The sequence below is a fragment of the Erpetoichthys calabaricus genome, chromosome 8, assembly GCF_900747795.2.
Source record: "Erpetoichthys calabaricus chromosome 8, fErpCal1.3, whole genome shotgun sequence".
Classification (NCBI taxonomy): Eukaryota; Metazoa; Chordata; class Cladistia; order Polypteriformes; family Polypteridae; genus Erpetoichthys; species Erpetoichthys calabaricus.
Genome location: NC_041401.2, coordinates 187,664,177 through 187,687,410, shown reverse-complemented (window position 1 = coordinate 187,687,410; position 23,234 = coordinate 187,664,177). Strand labels below are relative to the sequence as shown.

Below are 23,234 nucleotides of genomic sequence, written 5' to 3'. Positions count from 1 at the left end.
TATCTGAGAGTAACAAATGAAAAATAAAAAGAAGAACAAGACATTCAGCTCAATAAGCTTGTGCAACCTATTTACTTAGATTGGCCAAGGTGAACCAGATAGATAGATAGATAGATAGACAGACATTAATTGTAGTGTAGTCGGCAAGATAGATAGATATAAAAGGCACTATATAATAATAGATAAACAGACAGACTAATTGTATAGTCGGCAGGATAGGATAGATAGATAGATCAGTAGATGTGAAAGGCACTATATAATGATAGATAGACAGACATTAATTGTAGTATAGTCGGCAGGATAGATAGATAGATAGATAGATAGATAGATGTGAAAGGCACTATATAATGATAGATATACAGACAGACATACAGACATTAATTGTAGTATAGTCAGCAGGATAGATAGATAGATCAGTAGATGTGAAAGGCATTATATAATGATAGATAGACCGACATTAATTGTAGTATAGTCGGCAGGATAGATAGATAGATATGAAAAGCACTATATCATAGATAGACAGACAGACTAATTGTAGTATAGTCGACAGGATAGGATAGATAGATAGATGTGAAAGGCACTATATAATGATAGATAGACAGACAGACATTAATTGTAGTTTAGACAGATGTGAAAGGCACTATATAATGATAGATAGACAGACAGACAGACATTAATTGTAGTATACTCAGCAGAATAGATAGATAGATGTGAAAGGCACTATATAATAATAGATAGACAGACAGACTAATTGTAGTATAGTTGGCAGGATAGGATAGATACATAGATAGATGTGAAAGGCACTATATAATGATAGATAGGCAGACATTAATTGTAGTATAGTTGGCAGGATAGATAGATAGATAGATAGATAGATAGATAGATGTGAAAGGCACTATATAATGATAGATATACAGACAGACATTAATTTAGTATAGTCAGCAGGATAGATAGATGTGAAAGGCACTATAAAATGATAGATAGACAGACAGACATTAATTGTGGTATAGTCGGCAGGATAGATAGATAGATCGATAGATGTGAAAGGCACTATATAATGATAGATATACAGACAGACATTAATTGTAGTATAGTCAGCAGGATAGATAGATTGATAGATAGATAGATCAGTAGATGTGAAAGGCACTATATAATGATAGATAAATAGACAGACAGACAGACATTAATTGTAGTATAGTGAGCAGGATAGATAGATGTGAAAGGCACTATATAATGATAGATGTACAGACAGACATTAATTGTAGTATAGTCAGCAGGATAGATAGATTGATAGATAGATCAGTAGATGTGAAAGGCACTATATAATGATAGATAGACAGACAGACATTAATTGTAGTATAGTCAGCAGGATATATAGATAGATGTGAAAGGCACTATATAATGATAGATAGATAGTTAATTTTGGTAAAGGTCAGGTCAAGTTGGGCAGCATGTACCGGTACAGTGCGTTGCTGCACCCACCACACAACAAAACAGCTCGGGATCCCAGCTGGCAACCCCCCAGGCAGACACGCTGTCCAGTCCCACCCTCCGGAAATGATGTGGGCGACCCCTTGGTTTGGTCTTGCCTCTTGGGTCCCCAACAATGAGGATCTTACGAGCCGGATCAGCTTTGGGGAATCGCACCACATGGCTGTAGTGCCGTAACTGACGCTCCCTCAGAATAGAGGTCATGTGCCTCATTCAGGACTCCATGAGTAACCGCTCATTCAACACAAAGTCAAATCAGCGGTACCCAAGGATTCCCAGTAGAGACACAGTACTGAGGAGTCCACAAGACAGGAAGCACCAGGACTCTAAAGACGCAGGCATTCGTCCTTTTTCAGAGATATCTGTAGTGCCACATAGCCCTTTTTCGAGAGACCTCATGACCCCCCCTTTTGGCACCGGAGCTATAAAAAGTGGCTTTGGGCAGGTGATTCCAGCTCCATACAATGGGGGGGGGCACTAACTCTAACAGGATTGTTTCTTTCGTGAGTAGCATTGAAGGGCTGTTTAAGACAGACTCATACTGTAATTCGGTTTCCCTCCTCCAAGAAGGTTCTGTCACTTTTTCAGTTCGGTCCACCAAGTTTTGCACACAGGTAGGTATGAGGTACAAAACACAGATGTCTATCAACGTTTGGGCTATTTCCGCTAACCGGAAGTGGTACAGCTGCAGAGTTCGATTTGTTCAATTTTACTTTTATCATAATTGTCCAGTATATTATTAATTTGATTTATTGTTGATGGTTCTTTAATGTACATATTATATAAAAATGTAATCCCTGTGTTGCGGCAGCGATCCATCCCCATATCCGAGTATACGAGAAAGTCGAGGGGAGACCACTCCCGATTTTTATTTTTTCTTCATTTCAAGAATATCATAAAAAACATGAACCGAGTCAATTAAAAGTATAACAATGAACTCTGTGAGATTTTCCGGCACTGATGAATTAGCCTTTGCCGTTGTGCTCATCTGTATGTAACGACATGATTTTTATTGAAAGGAAACACAGCAGGTCTTCAGCGGAGTCTGTAAAACGTGCATTAGACAGCATAAATTATGTAGAGCCAAGATGACTGTCTCACGTTTCGTGATGTGGGGTCGAATCATTTGTTTGCATGCAAGGCTTATTGTGCAAAATGCCTGGCAGGTGTTGCCTCCGAGTGAATTTATATTCTTTAATTGATTTGCGGTCACGATACGTAAGACACGCACCACGCTTGTAAAATTCGGAGCCCCGAGGCCCCCTCACATAATGTGCTCCAGTTTTGTGACTAAAGATATTACACCCGATCAGTCTATCAATCTGCCGTCGTAAGATGCAAATGAGAGCAATTGGGAGTTTGGGAGAAAGAAAGGAAAAAAAAATCCTGCCATAATGAATACTTAGACGGCTTGTATATTATGTATGCAAATTACTCCCAGAATTCCTAATGCATATTTAATTAGTTGAAATATCATTTAGCCCTTTTTTTTAAAAGGGCTGCCTAGATCGGTGTTGGATCTGAAATGTTACCTCGGGAATGTGACTTTTCAACCAACACCGGAATAAAATAATAAAAAATAAAAAGTGACTGATTGATGGAGCAGGTAATAAAGAAATCATCAGCAACTTTATCATTGGAAATGGGGAAGAGAGTCCGAAACGCTGATATCCCGTGATTATATAAATTACGGTTTCAAAAAGAATAATGTCCGAACATTAATCAGCACGAGCAGATTAGTGAGAGAGGGGATTTGCATCTGGGGCGTGCGGATCGGACTGGTTAGAAGCCGGCCGTATGTTGCATGCATTAGCCATGCCAGGCGCCTCCTTCTCTCTCGTAAAAACGCGCGAGTCCTCCCCATGCGCGCGCACAGCCTGCCCCCCCCCCCCTGTTCTCACTTCTCTCTCAGGTGATCAGAAGAACTTCACTTGTACTCCGCAGCAGGGAGCCGCTCTTCTCTTCTTTTTTTTTGGTTTCCCGTACTCAGAAATACTCAGTGATGTTGCACCCTGCATTTTATTTTATTTTGAGGACGGGGGGATAAACTATTAACACTTCGGTCCAAAGAACGGCTTTTTGGTGATAAGTCGTTGAGTGAAACTCTCTTTGTGACAGCGTGGTGGCACTCATTTAGTTTACGAGGAAAAGCGCTCTCCGTCTGCTGAAGGCAAGCAGGAAATGGCTAATTGCTTTGCATGAAATTTATTAACTGAACGCCCAGGTATGCTAAGCGAATAAAATAAACAAGGCAAGTGCATTGATCATCACATCTATTAACTTCTCACCATCCGGCAAGAATTAAAATTTTATGAGAGGGGCAGCATGGCGACCCAGTGGGGGTAAGGAGACCTGGGTTTGTGTACCCCCTCCACCAACCAACACCAAAGGGCATGGAGTTTGCATGTTCTCTCTGTATTTGTGGGGGCTTCTTCCCATTGTGCAATGACATTAAAGTTAGGTGAATTGGAAATGCTGGCCTGTGTGTGTGTATTCACCCTGTGGTAGACTGGCACCCTGTCCAGGGTTTGTACCTGCCTCACACCCTATGCTCACTCAGATAGACTTTAGCCCCGCCCCTGTGACTTGGTCTGGACCAAACCGGTTAGAAGATGACGTTTATGAGAATCATGAATTTAGAAGCAGATTAGAGATAAATAGATATTTTAGCGCAGTTGGCAGGATAGATAGATAGATAGATAGATATTTTAGCGTAGTTGGCAGGATAGATAAATAAGTAGATAGATAGATAGCTATGAAAATAACTATAGACAGATATTTTAGCGTAGTTGGCAGGATAGATAGATAAGTAGATAGATATTTTAGCGTAGTTGGCAGGATAGATAGGTAGATAGATATTTTAGCGTGGTTGGCAAGATAGTTTTTTTTTTAGCGTAGTTGGCTCTATAGATAGATAGATAGATAGCTATGAAAATAACTATAGACAGATAGATATTTTGGTGTAGTTGGCAGGATTGATAGGTGGATAGATATTTTAGTGTAATTGGCAGGATAGATAGATATTTTAGCGTAGTTGGCAGGATAGATAGATAAGTATATAGATAGCTATGAAAATAACTATAGATAGATAAATAGATAGATATATTAGCGTAGGTGGCAGGATAGATAGATATATTAGCGTAGGTGGCAGGATAGATAGATATTTTAGCATAAGTGACAGGATAGATAGATTGATATTTTAGCATAGTTGGCAGGATAGATAGATAGATAGATAGATAGATAGATAGATAGATAGATAGATAGATATTTTAGCGTAGTTGGCAGGATAGATAGATATTTTAGCGTAGTTGGCAGGATAGATAGATAAGTAGATAGCTAGCTATGAAAATAACTATAGAGAGATAGATAATTCTTTAATAATTCTTTGCATTTATATAGCGCTTTTCTCACTACTCAAAGCGCTCAGCAATTGCAGGTTAAGGGCCTTGCTCAAGGGCCCAAAAGAGCAGAGTCCCTATTGGCATTTATGGGATTCGAACCGGCAACCTTCCCATTGCCAGTACAGATCCCTAGCCTCAGAGCCACCACTCCGCCTATCTAGATAGATAGATAGGAAAGGCACTATGTATTTGATATTCATATAGATATTAATTTTAGTATAGTTGGCAGAATAAGATAGATAGATAGATAGGGCACTATATCATAGATAGATAGATAGATGTGAAAGGCACTATATCATAGGTAGAACTAACTAACTTTATTTGTCCTCAAGCTTTCTTTGTGCACAGCAGCACTTTCTGGAGACTAAGTGACAAACTGAACAGGTGACAGAGGACAACACACACTTGGTCAGTGCAGACCGTACTTAAGAACTTGAGTACTGACCTCATCTGGTCCTGTGGTTTTTCCTGTGTGTATGTTGTCCCCTCACTTGGTCTTCAGTTATGGACCATTCGTACTGATGATCAGAGGCGGACTCGTCTTCAGTGTTGGATGATCACAGGAGAACATGTCACTGGTCCTGCAGCTTTTCCTGTGTGTAGATTTCTTCAGTTATGGACAGATCATACTGATGGTCACTGTTGGACTCTTCAGTGGTCCCGTAGCTTTTCCTGTGTGTAGGGTGACGAGTACTCTGTACCAATGTGCATACCAGTCCCACTTGTTTCAGACACGTTTGTGTGCCCCCCGGTGGTACACGTCCTCCTCTGTGAATCACTTTAGAGAGTAGAGGTCCAGTGCCGCATACCTGGAGGTCATTTTGCACCAGATGCATAACTCAAGGTGCACTGAACACGTGTGGAGTGACTTGAAGATGGCCCTTTACAGACACTGCTCACCCAGTCTAATAAACCCTGAGAGGATCTGCCTGGAAGGGTGGGAGAAACTGGCCAAGATTGAGGTGTGCAAAGTTTGTAGAGACTTGCTGAAGAATATTCACAGCTATAGTTGTTGCCAGAGAAGCTTCTTCAACGTAATGACTTTGGGGTCTGAATACTTGTGTGAATGAGTTTTTATTTTTTGATTTTTAATACACTTGTCACTTGGTCATTATGGCGTGTAGACTGGTGGACAGCAATGGCAAATGTATCCATTTATAATTAAACCTCCCACCCAATGAAGTGTGCAGTAAGTGAAGGGGACTGAGTATTTTCTGAATGCACTGTACATTCTGACCTTGCTGACATTTTCTTGCCATCTTCTCCTTTACCCACAGGCCCGTGCCAATGGGTGACACCTTGAGAATGATTTTTTTTTTTTTTTTTGGAAACTGTTTGGATAAGATAATGAGACAGCGTAATATTTACAAATCTGGGCTCCTCTCCTGTGTGATTTATTTTATATTGTTAACTGCTCACAAGGATATTCCCAAACATTCTGATAATTTCAACATTCACAATGAATATAATCTGTTTGTTCATAGATGTTACTATAGTGTATAATCCTAAAACTCACTCTGCTGTTCACACACACAGGGTAAACTTTCAGAGGATGTGAAAAAGGAGAAGGAGCCGACTGAAGACACAAAACTGGAAATAAGTGAAGAAGCGCAGAATGAAGGCAACGGCACCGAAAAGGAGGGCAATACGACCAAACTGCTTCTGGAGCGCCTGCGTGCCCTGGAGGTAGGACATAAAAACTGGAATGGGGCCGAGCTTTATGACATCTGTCTCAAGTGACAGTGAGCATCATAAATCCATGGCTGTTTGTTCATCACCTCAGTATCAGTATAGAAAACAGTAAGGAATGGCCGTAATTGTAGGAAAGCCACAGATACTCCACTTGCTTCTCTTCAAAGACACCAAAAATGTGCATCTCATCTGAGAATATCGACGCTCCCTTCAAAGTCATGAAATGAAATGACGTGACGCACATAAAGAATCAGGCACTCTGAGACAAGAGAGAATGCTTGTTTCACATTCTGTTTAAAATCACACATGCTGGGTTAGGGAGAAAGACCTTTACACAAAATAAAATCACGCATGATAGCTGTCCTCCTCTTTCGTTCCAGAGTGCAGTTCTCATAAAAGTGAGTGCCCTAAATGTCAGATGAGCCACCTTAAGTCGCTGTCACATTATGCCAGTCGTGGACGTCATTAACATCGTCTTAGTTAGAAATGGAGCCATCTCATGGCCATTGAATGGTAGCCATGTAGTGTGACACACCCAGTGACACAGTCCGACCAGTCCGTGACTCGCTCTGTCACATTAGACAACTTCTCCTGTGGGCTCCTGTTGTAGATTTTATTTGCATAATCTGGATAATAATAATAAAAATAATAATAATACATTTTTATATAGCGCCTTTCTTAGAGAGAGAGAGAGAGTGCTTCCATGACAACAGCGCACTCCCGTGACCCCTCTCATCATCATCGTCAGACAACTTTTCCAGTGGGTTCCTGTTGTCGGCTTCATTTGCATAATCTTGATAATAATAATAAAAATAATAATAATAACAATAATAATACATTTTATTTATATAGCACCTTTCTTAGAGAGAGAGAGAGAGAGAGAGGGGGAGATACACTTCCATTACAACAGCGCACTTGCACAGAAACTGTCATGTAGTCTGACACACCCAGCAACTCAGTCCAACCAGCACACGTCTCACCCTGACACCATCGGACAGGTTTGAAGTTGTCATCAGTCATCAGAGTGAGCTCGGTGTTCACACTCATCCAAATGTTCAGCGCATAGAATGCAGTGACGAGGAATAAACCCACAAGAAATACCAATCAGCCATTCTCCATTCTTCCTTCAATTAATTACATCCATTTTAACACTCAGACCATATGACGAGTGCTTCCTTTTGGGCCCAGAAGCTCCTTTGCTATTACAGCTACACTTGGATAACATGGCTGTAAAAATAACATGAAAAAAACAAATCAATAACCCAAATAGGAGAAACCACATTACTGCTAGCAAACTGGGCACTGGTGATGACGCACGAAGCACTGACTTGTAAATGAAACACTAAACACTTGTGGAATGGCATTTTTTTTTCTTTCATGACTCCATCGTTGTGCTTCCAAGTATTTTATTTATGGAAACCACGTATTTTCGGGGAATTTTTACATAGAGTTCCATAATTTTTTTAATCATGTTACTGCAGAGAGAGAGAGAGAGAGAGAGAGAGAGAGAGAGAGAGAGAGAGATAGATAGATAGATAGATAGAAAGATGTGAAAGGCACTATATAATGATAGATATACAGACAGACATACAGACATTAATTGTTGTACTGTATAGTCAGCAGGATAGATAGATAGATAGATGTGAAAGGCACTATATAATGATAGATATACAGACAGACAGACAGACATTAATTGTAGTATAGTCAGCAGGATAGATAGATAGATGTGAAAGGCACTATATAATGATAGATAGATAGATCAGTAGATGTGAAAGGCATTATATAATGGTAGATAGACAGACAGACATTAATTGTAGTATAGTCAGCAGGATAGATAGATAGATAAATGTGAAAGGCACTATATAATGATAGATAGATAGATCAGTAGATAGATAGATCAGTAGATGTGAAAGGCATTATATAACGGTAGATAGATAGACAGACAGATATGAAAGGCACTAGATAGATAGATAGATAGATAGATAGATAGATAGATAGATAGATAGATAGATAGGAAAGGCACTATATAAAGATAGTTATATAGAGATAAAAGGCACTGTATAACACATAGATAGATAGATAAAAGGTACAATATAATAGGTACATAGATATATATGAAAGGAACTAGATAGATAGATAGATAGATAGATAGGAAAGGCACTATATAACACATAGATAGATAGATAGATAGATAGATAGATAGATAGATAGATAGAAACCTCAGACTTGGCTTTAGACCCAAGGAGCAGTGAGTGTCCCAGTGAGGCACTATACTGGTATATTGCTGTTGATATAAAGGAGCCCCCCGCTGTGTTTCTTGACGCACGTCTGCTGAGCGATTCGTTGTCTGAATGTCTTCTCATTGTTGTTGTGTCACAGAGAGGATGTGTAGCGTTGTTCATAATGGCACTCAGTTTTGTTTTCATTCTCTCCTCCACTACTAACTCCAGAGGGTCCAGAATGCACCCCTTCCTAATCAGCTTGTTAATTGGGTGGGACTCGCTAAAGTGATGTCACTGGCCCAGAACACCAGAGCATGGGAAATTTCGCTGGCCTTTCTAGAGTAATAAAGCATGTAAAGGACATCACTACACACATTAAAAGAACGCAGTCTTCCTGAGAAAAGCGCTATATAAATGTAATGAATTATTATTATTATTAAGATAAAAGGGTCTGCTCTGCCCTTCCTTATTTATGTCCTCGGTGTTACGAGACCAGTCCAGCTTATCATTGATGTGGACCCCCAAGTATTTGTATGTATGTTTTTATTTTATTACAGTAGTAATAATAATAATAATGTTAGTAGCTCACTACTTAAAACGAGAAACATCTGGACTCAAACCCACATCCTTTTGGTTACCTCTGCACCATCCAAGAAGACATTTAAGTCATCTTTCTGTCGATTGATATTTGAGTTTGGGTTTGTAACTCATTCACAGTAACATGTAAACTGAATGATTTCTTTTTTCCTTTGGTTATATTCTTGAGTAAAAGCACACGTGTTTTATTTGATTTTTGGACTAAAGTCTCCACACATTACACACTTCACGTCATTATTAGCATAACATGGTAAAAGGTTTCTCTTTTCCTTATGTCTTCCACATTTCTTGCCTTACATTTCCTGTCATCCAGCATTTACCGAGAACGTTGAAGGGGCAGGAGAAGAGAGTTGGCCAGTCAGAGAGAGAGGATGATTAGGGGGTCAGAATAACCAGGCCGTGGTGGGCAGCTTATTCAGGACATCAGGGTACCCCCCTACTCTTTACGAAGGATGCCCAGGGATCTTTTCTGACCACAGAGAGTCTGGTCCTTGGGTTCATGTCTCTCACCCGAACAGATGGTGACGATTTTTGCAGCATGGTGTCCCAGTCACTGCACTGGGGTATTGGAATCCATATTCAGACCACAGGGTAGGCACCCCTTGCTGACCTCACCAACCCCTCTTCCTGTGCCAACCCAAGCTTTTTCCTGGTTGGTCTCCCATCCAAGGACCCCAACATGCTTAGCTTCAGGTGGATGCCCTCTTCTGAAGTGCATGTGGCAAGGATTCAGGATCTACACGCAGACCACAGGGTAAGAGCCCCCTACTGGCCTCACCAAGACCTTTACCAGCAGCAAACCAGTCTTTTTCTAGATGGTTCCCCCCATCCAAGTTCAGGCTTCTTCTAAAGTGCAGGTGCTATGGATGCTGGCAATTAAGTGCCCTGGCATGGAATAGCACCCTGACCATCACCACCAAAGCAGCCACTGGCTTCCCAGGATTCCCGCCTGGAAAATAGCCGGTAAGAAAATGTACGAATGGAAGACTGTTGAGTTATTCCCACAAAATGCCAGATCACGCCATTCCAGTTTTAAAAAGTTTTGTCAAATGGGCTCAGCTGGCAGATAATCGCTCTGCCAGGTTGCCTGTCAATGTCAATTGTGCTCTGTGACTTAAAGAAAAAGGGAGACCAGAGATGGGCTGTAAATTCAGGAATTAATCTACATAAATGGCCCGCGAGAGCAGAATGCAGGCAGACATTAACTAAAGCAGTGACATTAATTGCACCCCGAGATAATTAGAACAAAGTGCCGTTAATTGCATGTTGGTTTAATGTTATGTTCCCATGCTTGAGAATTATGTAGAGGTGTATAAATGATAGTGTCGTGCAGCTTGTGTGGAAAGGCAGCAAAGATGCCATCTTTGAAAAGTAAACACACGTGGGTCTGCGAGCCGCCGCCGCCCGCCGTTCCTCTTCCTGCTTGTTTTAGTCCATTTGGTGTACAGTGCAGGTATTTTAAATTACCGGTACAATAATAGATATCAAGGCAAGTTTGCTTAAGTGTTTCCCCCATCTTTGTAGCTGCATTTCATTCACATTTCGTTGGTGCAGGTGACACATTTTCCCCCAAAGTGATTAAATTACACATTTATTTCGATAACTGAATGAGAGGGGAGGTGGACGTCAATCACCAAGGTTCACCCAGTGAGTCGGCAGTGAACATGGAATCCACATCTCTTGTGCCGGACGCTCCAGCGTGGTTTCTGCGAGGCCACGATACCCGTGCAGTACAGAAAGTCTGCCAATGCCTTCACTTTTTACACATTTTGTTCTGTTGCAGCCTTGTGCTAAAATCATTTATATTTTTATTTTCCCCCTTTCAAGCAGCACTCAATACCCCACAATGACAAGCTGGAACCAGGATTTGAGAAATTTTGGCAAATTTTTTAAAGACTAGCTGTGCTATCTGTCTTATGATGGGTTGAAATCTAAATAATCAACGTAGACCTCAGCTTTAATGTTTACAGTGCCTCATCTATTGTATGTATTTTGTTATTTATGTAGTAGTAAAATGCATTCCAACGGGTGGTGCATCTCAAACATTTGTATCAGTAAAATGCATTGCATTTATCATTCCAACAAATTATCCCAAACGCTTGTAGTATTAAAATGCATTGCATGAGTTATTCCAACTGATGGCGCATCCTGAAAATTTGTAGTAATAAAATACTTTACATTTGTCATTCCAACAGATGGCACATCATAAACATGTGTAGCAATAAAATGCATTGCATTTGTCATTCCAACAGATGATGGCTCCCAAACATTTGTAGTAATATAATGCATTGCATTTATCATTCTAACAGAATGCACATCACAAACATTTGTAGCAATAAAATAGTTTACATTTGTCATGCCAACAGATAGTATCTCGCAAACATTTCTACAATAAAATGCATTGAATTTGTCATTCCAACAGATGGCACATCTCAAACATTTGAAATAATAAAATGCATTATATTTGTCATTCCAACAGATGGTACATCCTGAACGTTTGTAGCAATAAAGTGCGTTGCATTTATCATTCCAACAGATGGTGCATCACAAAACATTAGTAGTAATATGTTGCATTGCATTTGTCATTTCAAAAGATGGCACATCACAAACATTTGTAGCAATAAAATACTCTACATTTATCAGGCCAACAGATGGCATGTTACAAACATTTGTACAATAAAATGGATTGTATCTGTCATTCCAACAGATGGCACATCACAAACATTTGAAATAATAAAATGCGTTATATTTTCCATTCCAACAGATGGTGCATCCCAAACATTTATAGCAATAAAATGTGTTGCATTTATCATTCCAACAGATGGTGCATCTTGAAACATTCGTAGCAATAAAATGCATTGCATTTATCATTCTAACGGATGACACATCACAAAAAAACATTTGTAGCAATAAAATACTCTACATTTTTCAGGCCAACAGATAGCATGTCACAAACATTTGTACAATAAAATGGATTGTATCTGTCATTCCAACAGATGGCACATCACAAACATTTGAAATAGTAAAATGCATTATATTTTCTATTCCAACAGATGGTGCATCACGAAACATTCGTAGCAATAAAATGCATTGCATTTATCATTCTAACAGATGGCACATCACAAACAAACATTTGTAGCAATAAAATACTCTACATTTTTCAGGCCAACAGATAGCATGTCACAAACATTTGTACAATAAAATGGATTGTATCTGTCATTCCAACAGATGGCACATTACAAACATTTGAAATAATAAAATGCGTTATTTGCCATTCCAACAGATGGTGCATCCCAAACATTTATAGCAATAAAATGCATTGCATTTATCATTCCAACAAATGGTGCATCACGAAACATTTGTAGTAATAAAATGCATTGTATTTATCATTCTAACAGATGGCATGTCACAAACATTTGTAGCACTAAAATTCCTTGCATTTTTCATTCCAACAGAGGGTGTGTCATAAACATTTGTAGCATTAAAATGCATTGCATTTGTTATTTGAACAAATGACACATCACAAACGTTTATAGCAATAATGTGATATTGCTCTCCTTTTTTTAATGAATTTGCAAAAATCCCTAAACTCCTTGTAGTATTCTGGGGTATTAAGTGCTGCTTGTTATTAAATACAAATTAGTTTAGCTAGTATTTTGGATTTGGGACAAATCTTTGTGCACAATTGAGTGGCCCAGCCAAAGCCCAGACTTAAGACCCTATTAAAACATGAGTGGAGAGAGACCTGACGATGGCAGTTTACAGACGCATGAAGAATGTGGTAAACTGCCCAAGTCCAGGGGTGCAAAGCTTGTAGAGACACACCAGCTGAGACTTGAAGCTGGAATTGCTGTCAAGGGAGCTTCTGTATGGTATTGAATTAAGGGTCTGAGTGCTTCTAAAAATTAAGCATTTCAGTTATGGATTTTTAACACATTTGTTATCCTTTCTGAAGACACGACTCCATTTTGTCACTATGGGTTATTGAGTGTAGACTGATGGGCACTTTTATCCTCTTCAATCCACATCAGTGTGTGCAGAAAGTGAAGGGGGTCTGAATTCTTTTCTGAACCCACCTTACTTTTACGAGTTTCGGCATTCACTACGTTCGGACATTTTAGCTTCCAGAGCCTGAATTTCACCTCCATTCTGAATATCAAGAAAGATCGACCTGGCAAACAGCGGCGTCTCTTATCAGCAGTGCCCAGGCATTTATCTTAGAAACAATTACGTGCATGGAGCAGGATACGTTTTTAGGGAAACAGCCGGGATTCCGCTGATACTGTCGCAGATTGGCATTCAAGTTAAATCAAAGAGTTTCAAATAAAAAGCTAGGGCCGAAAGTTATTCAAGATTTAAAAGTAAAGCATACAAGAATTATAAAATCTGTTATCAAAGACTGACTGCAGACATGCGTGCCACAGAAAAAGGAAAAGGAAAAAGGTCACCATGACCTATAAACGATAGCATGTGGAATTATAAAGGATCACGCAGGGATTGATCAGAAGCAACGCTGATGAATTTTTTTCTTCACCCTCCTGGGCAATCGGATGATAGATTGTAAACGGGGAAAAATGAAGTTGCCGCAGCAAGATGCCAGCGACTTGTTAGATCAGCCGGTCTGCAAAATGGATGGACGGATCAAGGGATGAGACTGTGGCAGGCCACGGAGTTTCTCTGTGACTTTGATCGCGTCACTTTTCTGTTGGGCGCCTTTGAAGAGACTGCGGGATGAATGCTTCTTTTGTGCGGGGCCACGGGACTTGGTGACGTCTACTGCGGACCGTGAATGGAGTGAAAGTGATGTGGAGTAGCTTGAAATGTGAAGCGTTGGCTTTAATGTCAGGCCTGGGTAAATGAGCTATACTCTGCTGTAGAGGAGGTCTCGAAGGAATGGCTTCCAAAAAAAAAGGAAAACGGACTTATTACAAAAGCTTTACGGGAGAGCAAAATCTTAAACCGAAAGAACTCTGAATGGCAATCCGCAGGAACAAGAGGCTCAGGTTTGTTTCAAAAGTGTGCCTCAAGTTGGAAGAACTTCATATGCGCGCTTCGGGTAGCCATCTTTTACAGATTATCTTCTGTATGTTCCACATGGGCCTGTAAGGGATTTTCTTTCTAGCTACTCTGCTTTGAAAAGCATGGCGTATTAAACTACATGACAGACGAGTGTCGGGGCGGGCACGTGAAAGGGGATTGTGACAGACTGAACAGGGTTGGCTCGGGGCGGTCAGAAGAGGGGATGATTCCTTTCCCGGACAGGACAGGCATCCCACCCAGGGAGGTGAAGGGGAGCAGACCAGAAGGGATGGACGGTCAGCCCACAGAAGATGGAAGATGTCACTGGGGGCTTTTTACTCCCCCAACATGCTAGATGGCAGCAGAACCCCCGGATATCGGTGCCCAGTGGGAAGCCAGCAGGGCATGCCCGGTCACAGGGTGCCACACGAGGGCGCTGCAGGGAGACTGGCTACCTGCTGTAATGGACTTTCACATGGCACTGGAAGCATTCCTGGGTTCTTAATAAAAAGGGGCCGCGCTCCCTTAATCAAACGAGTCGGAGCTGGGAGGGCATAGAGCAACACTCGGTTAGAGGAGGGCAGTGCGGTGGTGGTGAGGAGATGGAGAGAAAGAGAATCCTGTGCTGGTGTTAACTTTGTGCCATACTTTGTTAACCTTCTTGAGGAGTGAGTGCAATAAGCGCACTGTTATTTGAACCCGGGACTCTTGGTGTGACCAGGTTTGGGGCTTGCCGACACCCCAGTTTCCATCACCTTACGTTTAATACCCACCACCACAAACTTGATTCAGTAGAACTGAGAATGTTTCATGTTTTTTGATATGGTGGTGCCGTACCACCATACAAAATAGCTCCGTATCTTCGGGTCGTGTCTTTCATGTTCCCTTCCATCTGAACTAGTGTGACGCTGAGGTGTCACCCATTGAGGTGTCCTAATCTGGGATCCTGAGGTGGTCTGTCATGTGGTGTCTATCAGCGCATACTCCTGACCTCAACCTATTGGGCAATACAAAGACTTCATCAGTTGTTCCTCTTAATGGCGTAAAACCAAACTGCTCCTACCCAATGGTGGGGTGGTCTTTTCCCTGAGCCTTCTCTGTGTACCCCTTTCCAAAATTTTCATTGTGTGTGACATCAGCTTTATCCCTCTATAATTTCCACAATCCTGAATATCACCCTTCTCCTAATAAATGGATACAATCTAAGCTAAAACCAAAATGGTCTTCCCCTGTGGTGGGGTGGTCTGTTCCCTAAGCCTTCTCTGTATAACCCTTTCTTAAATTTCCATTGTGTGTGACATTAGTTTTATCCCTCCATAATTTCCACAATCTTGAATTTCACCGTTTTCTTAATAAATGGGTACAATCCAAACTAAACCAAATTGCTCTCCCCTGTGGTAGGGTGGTCTCTTCCCTAAGCTTTCTCTGTGTACCCCTTTTCCAAATTTTCGTTGTATGTGACATCAGCTTTATCCCACCGTAGTTTCCACAATCTTGAATATCACCCTTCTCCTAATAAATAGGTACAATCCAAGCTAAAACTAAAATGGTCTTCCCCTATGGTGGGATGGTCTCTTCCCTAAGCCTTCTCTGTGTACCCCTTTCCCAAATTTTCATTGTGTGTGATGTCAGCTTTATTCCTCTATAATTTCCACAATTCTGAATATTACCCTTCTCCTAATAAATGGGTACAACCCAAACTAAAACCAAATTGCTCTCCCCTGTGGTAGGGTGGTCTCTTCCCTGAGCCTTCTCTGTGTACCCCTTTCCCAAATTTTCATTGAGTGTGATATCAGCTTTATCCGTCTACAATTTCCACAATCCTGACTATCACCGTTCTCCTAATAAATAGGTACAATCCAAAACTAAAACCAAAATGGTCCTCCCCTATGGTCTGATGGTCTCTTCCCTAAGCCTTCTCTGTGTACCCCTTTCCCAAATTTCCATTGTGTGTGACATCAGCTTTATCTCTGTGTAGTTTCCACAAATCTGAATATCGTTTTTCTCCTTATAAATGGGTTCAATCCCGCTGTTCCTCCACTTCTCCGTTATCCTCTTCTGTTCACAGGTCTTCTACTCCCTCGAATGCCTTCCACACTTGTGCTGGTCTTTCATCCGTTCCTGTTGCCCTTTCCATTTTTTTTTTATTCTTTTCAGTGCCTCTATTACTTCTTCTTTGCTTATTCTTGGTGCCGACGCTTCACTCGGGACATTTTGTTGAAGCCTATTGGGGTGATTCCATCATTAAGGTTATGGCTAAAGTTTTACAGCCTGATGCCCTTACCTGACGCTAACCTTTCTCTATTTATTTGGGTTTGGGACCGTCACTGAGTTTGTGTGCCCCCAAACACCCCCCCCCCCCCCATCACCACCACAGGGTGTAGATTTAATGGCAGCCGACCCTGAGCTTTGCTATTTCCAATCTGTGCTGTATCATATTCGAATCTAATGGGATTTGGATAGACCTTTTGGCTTTTTTGATGTGAGTGTTTCTATTTTTACTGTAACACAATGATGCCGTATATCTTTTCATGTATTGACAAAAAAAAAAAAAAAGTCCACTTGGTGGGTTTAACGTCGCTCAGGTCTATTAGGACAGACTCCTGTTATGTTTGATCTGGAATGAGGCCGGAGAAGCCGGTGGCGTTTGATGTTCCCCACTCCTAATTTGTAAAAGCTGGTCATTATTATAAACTTTCACCTGCTCGTCTCGAGTGGTCCTTTTTATATTCAGCAGAAAATCCGCTTACCTCCTTTCATTTTTGCGAGTAGTGGCTGAATCCGTTCTGCCGTACATTAAGAAGAAAATATATTTCTTTTTTTTTTTTTTTTGAAAGGGCTTTTGTGATGTTAGCTTTATGTTTTTAAGGAAAAATGTGCGCTGTCATTTAGTAACTTTCTGTTTAAAGCACCCAAGGGGCTGTTTGTAAATTGCTTTTTTCCTTACCTCGACTTCAGCTCTAGTCTACTGCTTTGCGTAATTGCTCTAAATTTTAACAGGCAAAGACTGACAACCAAATTAGCCGTGGTTCGCCATGGGAGTATTTCACTTTCATAAAATGTATAGCGGAATCAGAAGTTTACTTGCCACTCGATTTGAAAAGATTTTCATAAAGTTAATCAAGATGCATCAAAGGGAACGTGTAAACCGCGAAGAGTTTTGAGTAGGCGTCTGCCTCAGTTAGTGCATCTTTAATTTTGATTAGCGCACTGAAAACATCCATGATGGTTCAAATACGATAGGGCGCCATACAAAAATGAAATAGCAAAGGACTCATGGAAAACAAAACGACTCTCGGCCACCAAGGTAAATTATACGCAGAGCCTTCCGTTTCTTGTAATTCTGGTCCCTCTGAGTCAACTGGCAGAGGAGGAAATGTGAGCTCTGCGCCTTACGAGGTTCGATCGCATGTGCTGTGACCTCCTGCTGCTGCTCCGTGATTTGCTTTCATATCACACCACTTCTTGCTTTTCTTAAATTTTCTGTGATGGCACCACTCCATGACTCAGGTTTGGCGCAAATTCTTTGTTGAGCGACCTGTTTCTTGCATTTGTGTGTGACCGGTGGACAGATTTTGAGAGTGCCAGCAAGAATAGTTGGGGCACCCGCTGGGCCCACCCCGTTTAATTGTGGGGGTTGAGCCACCAAACTAACTAAAGGTGTCATAAAGGGTTTTGTTAGCGAGAGCTCCATCTCCTTCAACGATGGGTAGCAGAATGAGTCGCCATCTTACAGAGACCACCCGTTTTAATTGCACCCTGAGGCAAACTAAGTGTGACATGAATGGTTTCATCAGCGAGAGCTCCTTCTTCTTTACTGGTGGGTTCCAGAATGAGTTGCCATCTTCTGAGGCCCACCTTCTTTTTATTGCATCCAGACCAAGTACCTCCAGAGGCTAACTAAAAGTATTATGAAAGGCTTCTTTAGCGAGAGCTCCTTCTTCTTCACCGGTAGGTTCCAGAATGAGCCGCTATGTTCTGGGGTCCACCTGTTTCATCCATCCATCCAAAATCAACCACGTCCAGAGGGTAACTAAAGGTGTCATAAAAGGCGTCTTCAGTGAGAGTACCATGTCTTTCACCGGTGGCTCCTAGTATAAGCCACCATCTTCTGGGGACCACCTGTTTTAACTGCATACAGAGGCAAACTAAAAGTGTCATGAATGGCTTCGTTAGAGAGAGCTCCTTCTTCTTCACCGGTAGGTTCCAGAATGAGCTGTCATCTTCTGGGGTCCACCTGTTTCTATTGCATTGAGACCAACTATGTCCTGAGGCTAACTAAAGGTGTCATGAAAGGCTTCTTTAGCGAGAGCTCCTTCTTCTTTACTGGTGGGTTCCAGAATGAGTTGCCATCTTCTGAGGCCCACCTTCTTTTTATTGCATCCAGACCAAGTACCTCCAGAGACTAACTAAAAGTATTATGAAAGGCTTCTTTAGCGAAAGCTCCTTCTTTTTCACTGGTAGGTTCCAGAATGAGCCGCTATCTTCTGGGGTCCACCTGTTTCAATTGCATCCAAAATCAACCACATCCAGAGGGTAACTAAAGGTGTCATAAAAGGCGTCTTCAGTGAGAGCACCATGTCTTTCACTGGTGGCTCCTAGAATAAGCCGCCATCTTCTGGGAACCACCTGTTTTAACTGCATCCAGAGGCCAACTAAAGGTGTAATGAATGGCCTCATTAGTGAAAGCTCCTTCTTCTTCATTGGTGGGTTCCAGAAGGAGTCTCCATCTTCTGGGGTCCACCTGTTTTTCATTGCATCAAAACCAACTACATCCAGAGGCTAACTAAAGGTGTCGTGAAAAGCTTCATTAGACAGAGCTCCATTTCCTTCACCGGTGGGTCCCAGAATGAGCTGCCATCTTCTGGGGACCACCTGTTTTAATTGCACCCAGAGGCAAACTAAAAGTGTCATGAATGGCTTCGTTAGTGAGAGCTCCTTCTTCTTCACCGGTAGGTTCCAGAATGAGCTGTCATCTTCTGGGATCCACCTGTTTCTATTGCATTGAGACCAAATGTTTCCAGAGGCTAACTAAAGGTGTCATGAAAGGCTTCTTTAGTGAGAGCTCCTTTACCTTCACCAGTGGGTCCCAGAATAAGCTGCCATCTTCTGAGGCCCACCTTCTTTTTATTGCATCCAGACCAAGTACCTCCAGAGGCTAACTAAAGGTATTATGAAAGGCTTCTTTAGAGAGAGCTCCTTCTTCTTCACCGGTGGATCCCAGAATAAGCCGCCATCTTCTGGGGTCCACCCGTTTCTATTGCATCCAGACCAACCGCGTCCAGAGGGTAGCTAATGGTGTTGTAAAAGGCTTCTTCAGTGAGGTCCAGTGGGTCCCAGAATGAGCCGCCATCTTCCAGGGACCACCTGTTTTAATTGCACCCATAGGCCAACAAAAGGTGTCATGAAAGGCTTTGTTAGCAAGAATTCCATCTCCTTCAACGGTAGGTCCCAGAATGACCCGCCATCTTCCAGGAACCACCCGTTTTAATTGCATCCATAGGCCAACTAAAGGTGCCATGAATGGCTTCATTAGCGAGAGCTTCTTCTTCTTCTCTGGTGGGTTCCAGAATGAGCCGCCATCTTCTGGGGTCCACCCGTTTGTTTTGCATCCAGAGGGTAACTAAGGGTGTCATAAAAGGCTTCTTCAGTGAGAGCTCAATCTCCTTCACCGGTAGGTTCCAGAATGAGCCGCCATCTTCCAGGGACCCCAGGGAGCCAAAGTGACTGTCAGGTTCTCAGGCACCACTCTTCCCAAAGTCTGTCTTCCCTGATTGTGGGTTAACTAAAAATTAACATAAACATGTTTTGATTTCTTTAATGTAGCCACGTTTACCCAAAATTACCAGAGTCCTGCAGCTTTAGTTTGGATTCAGGCAACAGCAGGACACATTGCAACGATTCCACAGACAAAATATCTTTGCTTTTTTAAAAGCTTTAGTAAAGATTCAAAGTAAAACAGTTCACACCAAATACAGATAATTTAGTTTGACTTGATTGTATGGAATGTTATAGGCTTTTAATAAATTCAATAAAAACAAAAATGGTATTACAAAGTAGAGAAAAGCCCTTGTGGAAGGAAAATTCTGTTTATGGCTTTTATCTTGTTTGTTTGTTTCTTTCAGTTTGCAGTCGAGCCGTTTCTAAATGATCAGAAAACTTGTATTCCTGTCCCATCTACAAACTGCAAATGGGCCCATCAGTCCAAGTGAGCAATGAGGCTAATTCCCCAAAAACGAACTTAACAGGCTGAATTAGTGGTATAGCCAAGAAGGTTCTGTATCACGTTAAGTACCGGGGGTCCAGGCTATACCATAATCTATAGCTATGGAAGAAAATAACATTCTCAGAATCAGAATATCTTTATTGTCATTGTAACAAATACAACAAAATTGGGTGCAGTCCCTGCGGTGTCCTAATAAGAAAGGATAAGAAGAAATAAGGTAGAACTCAAACATTCAAAATAAGACCTTAATTGCACATAAACACAACACAATTACGCAAGATGTCATCTATTGTACTGCTGCATGGGAGGTGATGAGGTGGCATTCAGTGCCCTAATATGAATTGTGAATTTCTCCTTGGGATTAATAAAGTATCTATCTATCTATCTATCTATCTATCTATCTATCTATCTATCTATCTATCTATCTATCTATCTATCTATCTATCTATCTATCTATCTATCATATAGTGCCTTTCATATCTATCTATCTATCTATCTATCTATCTATCTATCTATCTATCTATCTATCTATCTATCTATCTATCATATAGTGCCTTTCATATCTATCTATCTATCTATCTATCTATCTATCTATCTATCTATCTATCTATCTATCTATCTATCTATCTATCTATCTATCTATCTATCATATAGTGCCTTTCATATCTATCTATCTATCTATCTATCTATCTATCTATCTATCTATCTATCTATCATATAGTGCCTTTCATATCTATCTATCTATCTATCTATCTATCTATCTATCTATCTATCTATCTATCTATCTATCTATCTATCTATCTATCATATAGTGCCTTTCATATCTATCTATCTATCTATCTATCTATCTATCTATCTATCTATCTATCTATCTATCTATCTATCTATCTATCTATCTATCTATCTATCTCTATCTATCTATCTATCTCTATCTATCTATCTATCATATAGCAGCTACCTACATACTGTATCTATATAATACCTTTCACGATCTATCTATCTATCTATCTATCTATCTATCTATCTATCTATCTATCTATCTATCTATCTATCTATCTATCTATCTATCTATCATATAGCAGCTACCTACATACTGTATCTATATAATACCTTTCACGATCTATCTATCTATCTATCTATCTATCTATCTATCTATCTATCTATCTATCTATCTATCTATCTATCTATCTATCTATCTATCTGTCTATCTATCTATCTATCTATCTATCTATCTATCTATCATATAGTGCCTTTCATATCTATCTATCTATCTATCTATCTATCTATCTATCTATCTATCTATCTATCTATCTATCATATAGTGCCTTTCATATCTATCTATCTATCTATCTATCTATCTATCTATCTATCTATCTATCTATCTATCATATAGTGCCTTTCATATCTATCTATCTATCTATCTATCTATCTATCTATCTATCTATCTATCTATCTATCTATCTATCTATCTATCTCTCATATAGTGCCTTTCATATCTATCTATCTATCTATCTATCTATCTATCTATCTATCTATCTATCTATCTATCTATCTATCTATCTATCTATCATATAGCAGCTACCTACATACTGTATCTATATAATACCTTTCACGATCTATCTATCTATCTATCTATCATATAGTGCCTTTCATATCTATCTATCTATCTATCTATCTATCTATCTATCTATCTATCTATCTATCTATCTATCTATCTATCTATCATATAGTGCCTTTCATATCTATCTATCTATCTATCTATCTATCTATCTATCTATCTATCTATCTATCTATCTATCTATCTATCTATCATATAGTGCCTTTCATATCTATCTATCTATCTATCTATCTATCTATCTATCTATCTATCTATCTATCTATCTATCTATCTATCTATCTATCTATCATATAGTGCCTTTCATATCTATCTATCTATCTATCTATCTATCTATCTATCTATCTATCTATCTATCTATCTATCTATCTATCTATCTATCTATCATATAGTGCCTTTCATATCTATCTATCTATCTATCTATCTATCTATCTATCTATCTATCTATCTATCTATCTATCTATCTATCTATCATATAGTGCCTTTCATATCTATCTATCTATCTATCTATCTATCTATCTATCTATCTATCTATCTATCTATCTATCTATCTATCATATAGCAGCTACCTACATACTGTATCTATATAATACCTTTCACGATCTATCTATCTATCTATCTATCTATCTATCTATCTATCTATCTATCTATCTATCTATCTATCTATCTATCTATCTATCTATCTATCTATCTATCATATAGTGCCTTTCATATCTATCTATCTATCTATCTATCTATCTATCTATCTATCTATCTATCTATCTATCTATCTATCTATCTATCTATCATATAGTGCCTTTCATATCTATCTATCTATCTATCTATCTATCTATCTATCTATCTATCTATCTATCTATCTATCTATCTATCTATCATATAGCAGCTACCTACATACTGTATCTATATAATACCTTTCACGATCTATCTATCTATCTATCTATCTATCTATCTATCTATCTATCTATCTATCT

At 40.0% G+C, this 23,234-nt stretch overlaps 1 protein-coding gene across 4 annotated transcripts in view; it reads left to right on the top strand.

The window, feature by feature from the left end:
* Positions 1-23,234, top strand: part of LOC114656379 (nck-associated protein 5-like) — a 771,015-nt gene that overhangs the window by 452,250 nt on the left and 295,531 nt on the right. For all 4 annotated transcript variants that reach the window (XM_028807983.2, XM_051930744.1, XM_051930745.1 and 1 more), the window contains one exon: positions 6,429-6,578. In XM_028807983.2, coding sequence (XP_028663816.2) covers positions 6,429-6,578 — 150 coding nt within the window. The remainder of the gene's footprint in view (positions 1-6,428; positions 6,579-23,234) is intronic.